The 13,115-nt window shown below is 42.0% G+C and overlaps 1 protein-coding gene across 4 annotated transcripts in view; it reads left to right on the top strand.

Annotated features, from left to right (window-relative positions):
• The window catches only part of sh3tc2 (SH3 domain and tetratricopeptide repeats 2), a 79,083-nt gene that overhangs the window by 36,849 nt on the left and 29,119 nt on the right, over positions 1-13,115 (top strand). For all 4 annotated transcript variants that reach the window (XM_080201649.1, XM_080201650.1, XM_080201651.1 and 1 more), the window contains one exon: positions 3,220-3,363. In XM_080201649.1, coding sequence (XP_080057775.1) covers positions 3,220-3,363 — 144 coding nt within the window. The remainder of the gene's footprint in view (positions 1-3,219; positions 3,364-13,115) is intronic.

Below are 13,115 nucleotides of genomic sequence, written 5' to 3'. Positions count from 1 at the left end.
CAACTCCACCAAATGTTATATATATACACACTAGTACATGCTTTTCAGTGACATATCTTACAGTTAAAGTGATGTTAAACCGCTCTGAGTATTGGATTACAGAGTCATCTTTATCCTTTATGTTTCTATCAATTTGTGGCAATGTTCCAATTTAAATAGCCTGTTTTCGTGCTCTTGCCCATCGGCTGTACAGCTTTTTTTGTTTATTCGTGGGACGTGGGAGTTGCTGGCTGGCTGGCACTTAGCGCCCATCCCTAGTTGCTCTTGGAGGGCAGTTGAAAGTCAACCATGTTGTTGTGGGTCTGAAGTTGCATTTAGGTCAGACCAGGTAAGGACAGAAGATATAGTTCCCTAAAAGATATTAGTGAACCAGATGGGTTTTTCCTGACACTGGTAATGGTTTAATGGTCTTCAGTAGATTCTTAATTCCAGATTTGTTTTAAAATTGAATTCAAATTCCACCATCTGCTTGGGCGGGATTTGTACCCAGTCCCCCAGAACATTAGCTCAGTTTCTGGATTAATAGTCTAGCTATAATACCACTAGGCCATTGTCTCCTCTCACTTAATTTCATAATTAGAAAGAGGGTTGGCACTTTGCCTTTGAATAGATCCGGAGGGTGAGGCAGCCTGCTTTTAGCGTAAACTTGGAAAATCACTCCTGTGTTTTGTATTTTTGCAGTGATGTATCAAATACCCTGTTTGGAATTGACACCCAGTTATGTATTATTCTTTGTTTACCAATCACTGGGTTGTTTATACAGCTCGTGACTGCTATCAAACCAACACAGCCTTGCACCAACATTGTAACACTATCATTGTTTTGGATCCTCAGTCACATAGTGACTGAAGGAAGGCCAGAAAATTCTGTGGAGAGAGGAACGAGGTTCGATTAAAATTTCTGCTTTGTTGAAAGGTGAAAGACCTTAAACATTAGCCCAACAATTTTTTTCTTTTTCTGCGGGTACTCCCTTCGGCTGAGTGCTTCCAGAAATTTCTGTTTTTGCTTCAAACTTCCAGCATCTGTAGTATTTACCCCTTTTGACAGTTAAAAGCAGCTTTCGCCTCAGACGGTTTCAGTGCTCGGAAAAATTGGAACTTTATTTCAATGCCAAGGACCAACCTAAAAATTCTGGAAGGTGATGTAATTGTTTGCCAGCTGACGAGGGTTTCCGGACAACAGTATTTTCAATTCATCCTCGTACAATAATCCTGCTGTCTGACAAGCTGAATAACTAACAGAGTTGCTCTTCCAGCAAGCCAGGCATCATGTGTGGAGGGAATGAACTAGTTAAAACCTTTTTGTTGAGGACTGTGCCTGAAACTTAACCAGTCTGTGAGGCATCCCCAAAGTTGCTGCCTGACTTATGGAGAATTAACAAAATATTGTGTTTTTATTTGTTTCAGAGTTCCAGGATTTATACTTTCTTCCCCCCCCGCGCCAAACTTTTTATTTAGAATTGCTTTCTTGATGGTTCAATAGTTAATTAAGAAAATAGGTAAATTATTCAAAGGTCACAAATCTGCTTCTGAATTTACAGGAAGTTGGTTGATTTAATCAGCAAGGGCTATGTTAATTTTTTTTTCACTTTTTTCTGTGCCCTCCTCTCCCTAGTCACCTGTCTTGGTTGCTCATCAGTACCTGTTTCGTTCACTTTCCTTCTCTGCTGTTCCCCTCATTTCAGCTGTCTGTTTAAATTTACTCTTACCTTTCCTTCTTGCTCTCTCTATTTTTTTTACTGACTCCCTCTCATACACTCGCAGCTTTCTCTCAAAAAGTCACATGGATCCCACAGTTGAGGTAACAGCAAACTGGCTTCCTTTCAAAGTTGATGCTGATAGCCCTGAAGATTGTATTAATATTGTCTCTTTCTCTCTCTCACACTCTGTTTGTCCTTTTTTTTGGTTTGTAGACTAGTTTGTTTCAGAGTCATGTGTGTATGGCAGATTTGCATGCTTATCTCCCTGAGTGAGTGGTGTGTTCAGATTACAATTAACTAGCTATATTGGAGTTAATTCAAAATATGTCGTTCACTGGCTCAGAAGGGAGGCAAGGCATCTGTGTTGACGTTTCATTGTGGCTTACCATGTTCTTTAACACAGGAAGTCCAATACTTTGCAAATGCCGGTCAGAAACTCATATGAAACTCGTATGAAAATCGACAAGTTGGCTGTATGCTAAAACAACAATGCAAGCCCTGCTTTGGAGAAAGTGCAAAGAAGGTTTGCCAGCTTGTTGCCTGGTCTTGAGGGTGTCGGATATGAGGAGAGGTTGAGTAAACTAGGATTGTTTTCAGTAGAAAAGTGGAGGCCGAGGGGAGACCTGATAGGGATCTACAAAATTGAGAGGTGTAGACAGGGTGGATAGTCAGAGCCTTTTTTCTAGGGTGGAAGTGTCAATTACAAGGGGGGCACAGGTTGAAGGTGAGATGGGGAAAATTTAAGGGAGATGTGCGGGGGATGTTTTTCACGCAGAGTGGTGGGTGCCTGGAATGTGCTGCCAGAGGAGGTGGTGGAAGCAGGCACATTGGCAACATTTAAGAGACATCTGGATTGGTATAGGAATAGGGAGGGAATAGAGGAATATGGACTAAGTAAGGGCAGAAGGTTTTTTAGGTTAGTTAGGGCATCATGACCGGTACAAGCTTGAAGGGTCTGTTCCTGTGCTGTACCTTTCTTCCTTCTTTGTTCTGTAAGTAGAAAATTTGAACATGGCTGCACAGAAAAAATAAGGTGGAAAATCAGATCAATGTCCCTATTCATCACTCAATGCCCATTGCTAGAAAGTGTATATATGTTGTGGACTGGCCCCTACTTAACTGTGATATATTCCATGAATAGTCTTCTAAAATACACAATGTAAGGTCATAAGAGAAAAATGGCCAGTTGGTTGAATTAAGTGGACACTCACGGAACTGTAACTCAGAATGAGTCCGTGCCTTCAGGAGTGAGGAAGAACATGCCTAGCTGAATTCAAGTACTTTTCCTGTGCAGTAAACTTTTCTTACAAAACCAAAATACTGTGGCTGCTGGAAATCTCTTGATGGGTGACAGTCCTGAAACAGTCCTGTTCCTCTCTCCACAGATGCTGCCAGATATTTTGAGTGTTTCTGGTATTTTCTGTTCTTATTATCCTGTTTTCTTAACATGAATGTGTATGGAGAGTGACCAAGAATTTCCGCTGTTAACCCCATTATTGTTAATACTCTTATTCCAACAGGATTTGTTGGGCGATGTTTGGAGAACTTGTTGTTAGATCAACGTTTCTGGTTGAACGTTTCTCTTGTGGAAGATGTGAAGATTCAAGTTGAAGTGAATGAAGCTGATTTGTCAATGATGTATTTGGATCTTCTATTACAGGAAGGTAAGATAATGAAAGGCGAATGTGCTGGATCAGGAATGCAGATGGAAAATTGAAATTGGATATACATGGAGTCAGAAATTAGAATTCAGACTCAGAAGTATAACCTTCTGGATCCCTAGATTGGAATTTTACTGGGTCACTCCAGCCATTGATGGGCCGAGTGAGCTAATAAGAACATAAGAAATAGGAGCAGGAGTAGGCCAACTAGCCCTTCGAGCCTGCCCCGCCATTCAATAAGATCATGGCTGATCTGTCGTGGCTCAGTTCCACATTCCCGCCCTCTCCCCATAACCCTCAATCCCCTCTCTTATCAAAAACCCATCAACCCGCGTCTTAAAAATATTTAGCGAGGCAGCCTCCACCACTTCAACGGGCAGAGAATTCCAGAGATTCACCACCCTTTGAGTGAAGAAGTTCATCCTCAACTCCGTTCTAAACCGCCCCCCCCTTTATCTTGAGGCTGTGCCCCTTAGTCCTACTGTCCTTTCTGAGCGGGAAGAGTCTCTCCACCTCTATCCTATCCATCCCATTCATCATCTTATACGTCTCAATGAGATCTCCCCTCATTCTTCTAAACTCTAACGAGTACAAGCCTAATTTATAATAAAATGGCACAGGAATTGAAAGAACAGGGTCACAACTGATTTCTCGGCCCTTGCGATCATACGGGAGCTGGATTTCCAGCGAAGTCAAGGAAATGGGCAAGAGGCTGAATAAGTTATGTTAGTTCATTTTATTATTGATTTGCATGTCCTTGGTGAGTCTGGCACTGAATCATCCAGGCTCTCTTGTCTTTATGGCCTCGCTGGGAGAGGTGCTCCGCGGCGAGGAAAACACCTGCTCCCCATGAGCGGGGAACAGCCGTGTTATCCTCACTAGCCATTGTGGCTCCCCGGGGAGGCTGAGGGAAAGGGGGCTGCCCCTTGTGTAGTATCAGCCTGGCAGTGCCACCCTGGCAATTTGGCACTGCCAGCCTGGCACCTTGGTAATGCCCACTGTGCACCTTGGTACTGCCTACCGGGCAGTGCATTTGGGGGCAATGCTGCGGGGCCGAGGGGAGCAATGGCTTTTCGGGGGAAGGGCCTGAAGAGGTGGCCTGATTGAGGAGGGACAGGAGCCCGCTGCCACCCTGCCTGTGATTGAACCAAGGGGAATTAGGCCACTGTTCTGCATCACAATCGGATGGGAGGGAAGGGAGATCTGTCCATGAATTCTGTCCATGAATCACATGTTCAAAACATGATGTTGCATTTTCAAACCACCAACAAACTTCCAGGAGTGTGCTATCTGACCTGATGTGTATTAAATTATCCCGAGGTTGAAATAAGCCTCTGTGAAAAGGCACTCGCTATATCTGTGAAGTAAAATTTGAACAGCCATTTTATACTTATGTCAGCAGCAACTTTGTTCCTTTTTTTGTACAAATAATCTTTGCCTATGAAAGTAATAAGCCCACATTGACAACTGAATTAGTGAACCCTGGCATTGGTGTAAGTGATTCCAAGTTAATAAGAGATGCATGTATTTTTGCAGCTTGAGCAAGGTAACATTCGGTAATATGGCACTCCCAGGCTCAACAGGAAGCTCATGACAACTAATCAATAAAACACGTCAACATGTTCACCAGTGACATAACACTTTAATAACTTTATATTTAATGCATCTTGTCTCCTAACCCAAGCTATGGCTTTCTTGTGCCTATTGACCCACTGTACACTTCCCAGAACCATGATCCCTAATGTGTATAGTGAGAAGTTGAAAAGAAAACCCTTGAAAATAAGTAATTCATTGAGACCTTTTCCTACTTCTGAAAAAAAATCTAAAGTACAAGGTAATAAAAGTATTGATCACCAGAACCTTTGAAGTTTCAAAAACCACACACCAACGTTCCTTGAAACCATGTGCTTGTATAAACAAACATTGTGAGATTGACAGCAGAGGCAGAGAACCTGGGTTGTCAGTCAAACAGTGTTTCATTTGGGAAGCAGATGTTCTCATATTATAATAGCTTTCTGGGCTCTCAATCAAGCATACATGAGACATTTTCTCATGGGTCGTTTGCCTGACTCGAGTCTACAACCAGCCTCCGGCAGTTTCTCCCGAGGTGGATGCGTCAAACTGAAAAAATTCCCAACTTCCCCTACCCATCTTGGCAGCTCACAAAGGTTGACCGGCCATGACAATGACTCTGAGAGACAAAAATATAGGGCGGAATGGGGTTTGGAACCTAGTCACCTTTTAGAAGCTTCAAAAACAGTCCCATACCAGTTGTGTTATTCCATCTCTATATAAAAATCCAGCCCTTATACTGTGACATGTTTTATGTCACATCTTCGTATCATTTTATAGCCAGCAGTAAGAGTGAAACGGTGACAATGGGTATTTCACTGCTAGGCAATTATCTCTCTCCTTACAGAATGTGATGGTCAACCCTTTCCAAACGGACTAACCCAAAATAGGTCAAGCCTGTATCTGACTTGAAGCCTTGTTTGAATATCATTGAATCCAGATATGGAACTCACTGCACCTGATTCCCCAATGTACCCTCGTGTTGAGTGAATTGCAGCTGCTTACAGCTGAAATTGAGAGTTTGATATTTTGGGGATCTAACTATAGGAATTTCTAATTATGATAGTGAAATTTCTATACAGGTTCAGTTACAGTAAAATTTACTTTTTACATCGTAAACGAAAAATGATATCATTTTGGAGCACTGTTGCAAGAGTTGAAGAGTTTGGATCCAGCCTTTATGAAGCTGGTCTATTTGAAGCTTTAAACAATACATTTAATTAAAACAACAGCATTTTCCCTCATATCTCAGTTGGTACAACTGTTGATTCAGAACTTATCACTAAATCTGAGCAAATTGATAGTTTGCCAGGTACGATCTAATTAGAAGGTGTGAAAGGGTGGAGTTGCAGCAGAACTTGTGTTTTGTTATATCGATAGCTTGCACCAAGCACTGATCAGAATGCTGTTCTGTCCTAAGATTCATTAGTGACCTTCATTCTGCAATGTTATTTTTGGGCTAGACTCTAAATGATAACAATGGCAGACTAACTCGGGAGTTGATTTAATAATCAAATTGACTACATGTAGGAGCCAAATTAAAATCCTTCATACAGACTTTTTTTTTCTCTCGTGAGCTAGTTGATTACTAAATGAAGTATTTTTGCAGACACTGTTATGAGGCAGTAACACTGGACAGATAATACAGATTCTTTTGACCTTGCCATTTATTTTCTGGCGAGAGCTTCTATCATGGCTTTTAGATCAAGCATGCTATAAATTGCTGAGGTTTCATTTCCAGCTGAAAGGATGTGAATGAACCTGTGATGCCTTTTCTGACCCATGATCAGGGAATGTTGCACCTTACTCTGGAATGCTGATTTGGAGGAACCTATCACTTAAATCAGCATCAGGATGCTGAGTCAAATCCTCCTTTTGCTTATTCTGCAGTTTCTCATGGATTTACCTATTTCAGGTTTGAAGGGAATTTGTGCCCGAAAGGTCACAGAAACAAAGCTAGCTGAGTTAAACTAGATTTGTGAATGCATTCACTAAAGCATTTGTCGCTTGAGACCTCAAATATTGCACTAACGTTGCTTGATATGCAGAAATTACTTTATTCAAATGAAAATTTTGATTTGATTTATTATTGTCGCATGTATTAGTGTGCAGAGAAAAGTATTGTTTCTTGCACACTATACAGACAAAGCATTCCGTTCATAGAGAAGGAAAGGAGAGAGTGCAGAATGTAGTCTTACAGTCAAAGCTAGGGTGTAGAGAAAGAGCAACTTAATGAAAAGTTGTTGCAAGTATCATTTGAATTATGAACCCTTTTGTGTAATGTTTCAGAGTCAGGAATTTAAGTCATTGATTAAGATGAATTAATTTGTTTGGAGGAAATTTATTTCTTCTTACGTTTTCCTAAAGATAGTTTCATGAGCCTAATATTTATGGGAAAGTTGAGAAAGGACGTGGTCATGTGAAGGGAATCTGGAAGACCTGGGTTGCAGAGATCCTGCCACATTTAATGGCAGGGCTACCTTATGTTGTTATTTCTTTCTTCTGTTTTCTGCCAAATTCCAGGATGCAGTGTGAGACCCTGACTTAAATATGTTAATGAGATGCAGTTGGCGTAATACTGGCCAACGTAGAAATTACCCAAGGCTTTTCTTTATTCATCCAGCATTTGTGGTTAGTTTGTTATCCTCCTTTTCCTGGGTGGGACATAAGATCACAATGTGCCTTCATTGGGTCCTATCTTGTGCTGTGGCTTGTGTCTCACCCAATGTAATTCCTATCTCTTCCTGTTTAGTCACCACAGTCCTAAGCCACATTGTTTTTGGTCTGTCCTGTTCACGTTTCCTAGCTGATATCTACCTTAGAGCTAGCCTTCAATGTTTGCTCTTGGGTCATCCATATTACATGTTCGAGCCATCTTGTCCAGTCCTTCTTGATCTCTGGGACAATGCTGTGGCAACAAGGGCCTTCTTGTACAGGTCCTCATTTGAAATTTTATCTGGCCAGTAGATGTTATAGATCTTAAGAAGTCCAGTTGAAAGCAGAGCCACCATTGTTGCCCATCTCTCATTGCTGAATGGGTGCCATGATGGGATTTGTACCTTTCAGCATTAGCGTGGGCCTTTGGATTGCTAGTCCAGTAACATTACCACTCCACTACCAAATGTACATATGTGTTTGCTCAGCGACATAATTTATAACCCCTCACCCTGACCGTCTCCTGCTTGTCATGGGGATTTAATATTGAAGCCCATGGGCCTGATTTTAACAAAAAGTTGTACCAGTTTTCGGGCATGAAAACTTGGTAAAGTCAGGTGTTAGGCGGGTAGTGTGATCTGTGATTGCTTCCGCACCTGTTCCCCCTTTACCAAGCAGCTAAAATGGCTGTGATCGGTATTTGCATGTTTTTAAATTGACTTAAGTTTGGATGCCCAAACTTACTTGTATTTTCCCCTTTACCACCACGTTTGCCTGTTCAGATTCAGCTCGGGCAGGGTGGGGGGTGGGGGTGGGGTCTCCAAGCCTGTGCCGAGGCGGTCCAGATCATTGTCTGGTGGAAGAGGGGGGTGGAGGAGGGAGGTGGGTAAGGTGGATCTCTGGTGGTGAAGGGAGAAGGGCCAGATCATTGTCTGGTAGGATGGGGGAGAGAGGCCAGGTGGATCAGTCATGGGGGGGGCAGTGGAGGAGGGCCAGATCGTTCTCTGCTGGGAGGAGGCCGACAAGGGAGGCAGGTCTGATAGATCTCTGGTGAGGGAGGCGGTTCAGATGGATCTCTGATGTGGGGGAAGGGGAGGAGGATGACTAGATCATTTTCTGGTGGGGGGGGAGGAGGAGGAGGGAGGTGATCCATTTGGATCTCTGGTGGTGGGAGAAGTTGGAGTCTGCTGCCACTCTGCGTGTGATCGTTGGGGGGGTGCATGGGTGGGGGTGGGGGGGGGGGGTAGTGAGATGGGGTCGTGATTGGTCTGGGTAGCGGGGAGGGATGGGTGGATAAGGGGGACAGTTATGTTGTGGGGATGGGGCAATGTCTGTGGGGGCTGGAGTGGGGGGGGAGGGTGGTTGGTGTGGTGGGGGAGCAATGTCTGACCTGGGAGCGATGTGGCAGGGGAGTGTTTTTAAAATTTTTCTTTACTGTTCATGCTCAGTTGAAGGCTTGGATCGGAGCAGTGTTTCGGATGCAAGAAGCCCCACACACAGGCTTCTACAGGGTGATTCAGAGAGCTGTTATCTTTTCAGGCTGAGTGCGTATGGGGTCGCCTGAGAACGGGTTTACAAGTCGGACCTGGATCATTTCCAGATTCAGCACTTAGAATCAAAATGGTAAAATCAGGTCTCTGTATTTCAGTTGAGAAAATCAGTATTCCTTTTGAAGTTTTTTGAATGATGTTTTTGATGTAATTTTGATGACAGCTTGATGGTATGTGCGAGCACCTGGATTGACACGGCAAGGCTGCTTCCCCATTGGGGATACTCACAGGCAAATAACGATGGAAAATCACAAGCTGCTGGCCTGTGATTTCCTGACTAACAATCTTTGTGAGTGCTGCTCCTTGCCAGAGTGCCTGACCTCACTTTACTTGAAGTATTTTTTCCTTTCTTAACCTTGTGCTGAATCAATTAGCTCTGGCTTTTCACTCTCTGTTAAGCAAAGATAAGATTACAATGTGTTGTGTCTAAATCAGAAAAGCCAATTTACATCCTACTGGAATATGCTACATGGATTGTTAACACTCAACGGCACTTCCTTCCACAGTTAATTTCTATAGGAGGACAGTTATGTTCTGAGCTGAACTTGCAATCCCAAGCCTATTCTCAATACTGGAAATTACAACCTTCAGAGCTTAACCAATGCTCACATGGCAACCTCATGCTACACTTAATTTTGTTAGTTTTGTTTTGCTTTGCTGATGAATCTGCCCTATTTAAATAATGAGGCAGTTTCAACAATTGACAGCTTCATATTGATGAAGAATACACACTTGAGTTTAGAAGTTTCATATGTGGCTTTAAACAGTTGAAATATACAACTCTTATATACTTATATGGCTATTGCCAGGTTGCAATCTAGCTGGGACTTTTCCCAGTGTTAAGGAGAAGGTGTCTTCAGATATACAATATAATATTAATATAATATTACATACAAGATAATATATAATGCAAATATACATTGTTAAGGACACAGGTGATGGCAAAAGCCAAGTTATTTCAAATCCCCAGAAGGGAAACTGCTGTTAACTGTATTTTTGCAATTTGTTATAATGTGAGGAAAGATTTGAAATCCAAAGAATGGTTGTCGCAACCGTTTTGTGATGATTTCAAATATAATAAATGCTTAATCAGCAACAAAATAAACTAAAAATACACCCAAAGAAGACAATGGCTATACACACTATCACTAATTTAACACAGTTCCAAAATAATCTCCCTGAATGTCCCTCAACAGCTTATAGATTTTAAAAACTGTAAAAGTCCAGTTGCCATACCAGGCAGTTATAAAAATTTGAGATTACTTCTGAGGTTGTACAAATATCTGGCTTTTCAAGAAAGGCTTTCTTCACAAACACTTCTTGCTGGGAGTTAAACAGCTGCTCTTGCTGTTGGCTGAGTTCTCAAAAACCAGCTCCCTGTATAGGTTTAATCATCTGCTTATATGCAGTATTCCCTTTTGATCTTCCTTTATCTGAGCTACCTTCTTTAGAAGTCAAACTTAATTATCGTTATTTCTTGCATCTAGCTTTTAGTGTAAATGCAAAGTACATTCACTTTCTTCACACTTTGTCCCTTCCTTTGAACCTTTTACAGCTCATTCAAATCTATTTATGTTCTGTTCCCCATTGTTACCAACTTGTCTCAGGTAACCATCAGTTTGCTAAGCTCATCAACATCTCAAAGGCGCTAAGAACAAAAAACAAAGAACAGTATAGCACAGCAACAAGCTCTTTGGCCTTCCAAGCCTGTGCCAATCACGTTTACCTATCTAGACCAACTGCTTATATTCCTCTATTCCCCATTTGTTCATATGCCTATCAAAGTAAGTCTTAAATGTAGCTGCCTCAACCACCTCACTTGGTAGTGCATTCCAAGCCCCCAGCACCCTCTGTACAAAAAAAACTTCCCGCGACATCTCCACGGAACCTTTCCCTCCTTATCTTGAACTTGTGCCCCTTGTAATTGTCATTTCTGTCCTGGGAAAAACCTTCCAACTGTTCACCCTATCTATACCTATCATAATTTTATAAAATAGTTCCATTAACATAGTCATACTGTCCATGCATAAAGCAACCTATATTTTGGGAGAAGTGACGGCCTAGTGGTATTATCTCTAGACCATTAATCCAGAAACTCAGCAAATGATCTGGGGACCTGAGTTCAAATCCCGCCACAGCAGATGGTGGAATTTGAATTCAATAAAAATGATCTGGAATTAAGAATGTACTGATGAAATGAAACCATTGTTGATTGTCAGAAAAACTCAACTGGTTCACTAATATATTTTAGGCAAGGAAATCTGCTGTTCTTGCCTGGTCTGGCTGACATGTGACTGCAAAATCACTGCCCTCTGAAATGGTCTAGCAGGGCACTCAGTAAGGGATGGGCAATAAATACTGGCCAGCCAGCGATGCCCATGTCCTCCAAATGAATAAAAAAAAACTCCTATAGTTTTTAAAAAATATAAAACCAATAGAAAATATTCCAATTTCTTGGATTTTACTGTTATTTTTACATCACAATCTTTTTCCTGAAAATACTGATAGCCTAAACTCTACTTATGGTCTTGCCAAGATTCTTCAACTTGATCATTCATCACTGACAGCAGCTCTGTATATTTTCAGTAGCACCCAATAACTGGAGACACTCTAGGAAAGCTACAGGAGTGTTGGTGCTTCGAACAATGCCGCATTTGATTTGTTTATGATAGTGTACTGGAAGCAACCAGTAAATTAACTGTGATATCAACATCCAGCAGGGGTTTAAACTTCCATATTGTAAATCAGAATATTTCAAATAAGGTACATTCTTCCATGAATTCTGCTTGCAACTGCAGTGGCTCATAAATCTCACAACCTCGTCTTCACTTCAAGGAAGAAGCTAATCATCAAGAAAAAAATTAAACACGGTTACAAAAGTTTCTTTCAGTCATTGTGAAGGCTTCATGCCTAATAATCTTCCTGCTGAAAAATCTCTGCTCATAATGGATGGCACTTGAATTCTGTCCTTTAATGGATTGATTTCCTTCATTACCTCTCACACATTGATGGGAAATTAGTTGCAACAATTCTGGGTCATTGGTTGGCTACTGCATTTCAATTGCTGCTGCGGGGTGGATTTCTCTGGCCCGGGAACTGAGCTGGGAGGTGGAGAAAATAGCTGAGAGTGTGTCCGGGCAGCTCTCTGACACACAGCCATCACTGCGGAAGTGTTTAGTGGATGGGCTGGCATGTGGATTGCTGGCTTCCTAAGCAGAGGCAGGCAGCCAATTTATCCCTTTCCTCGTCATGGCCTTCTGCCAGCGAGAACTTTCATCCTTTCTGAAGGGCAACGGTTTGCAATGACTGACTCTGTGTTCAGAACACTTCACGGCTGCCCTGGCATGCACTGGATAATCAAAGCACTGTACTGATACTCAGTGCCCTTCTGCAGTTATTCAGACAGTATTGCAGGCTTATGCACATCCCCAGTGGTTTCGCTCTCATCACTCGAAGGGGCTGTTTCTCTACTTATTTCCTGCTATGGTCTCTAAACAATCATGTTCATTTGTGGTTCTCAAGTCCATAGGATGTGCGATGAAGGGAAGCTGTTGATGCCGGTATTGAATCTACTCTGAATTGCTGAGCAAGGTGTCTGATTTCTTGGCTATGTTTTGAGATTCGGCTCCTGATCTGATGACTCTAAACTGGAAGCATTCTACCACGCACTGGTTCAGTTGAAGCATTCTGTGGGATTAACTTTTTCCTTTTATTGCTCTGACTGTTGTCATTTAAGGCATTGTAAAGTATTAGCTTGGACAACTAGCCCATATGTTCTTATTAATTTGCCCCCTTCCTTGCTGATGGTCATTGAGCATAGTGCAGATGCCCATGTGGCAGTAGCTTTAGCCCAATTCCACCTATTATCTTCACAAAACAAGAACAATATATCCCCTCTCATGTTCACCACAGTTATATTGCCCATTTAATTTGCTAAAATGCCCAAGGACCTCTAGATAAATGATTTGCAATTGAACA

Source organism: Carcharhinus amblyrhynchos, chromosome 13 (assembly GCF_965287045.1).
Source record: "Carcharhinus amblyrhynchos chromosome 13, sCarAmb.v2.hapA, whole genome shotgun sequence".
NCBI classification, from domain to species: Eukaryota; Metazoa; Chordata; class Chondrichthyes; order Carcharhiniformes; family Carcharhinidae; genus Carcharhinus; species Carcharhinus amblyrhynchos.
Note: the sequence above shows the minus strand (reverse complement) of the source record. Positions and strands in the feature narration are given on the sequence as shown.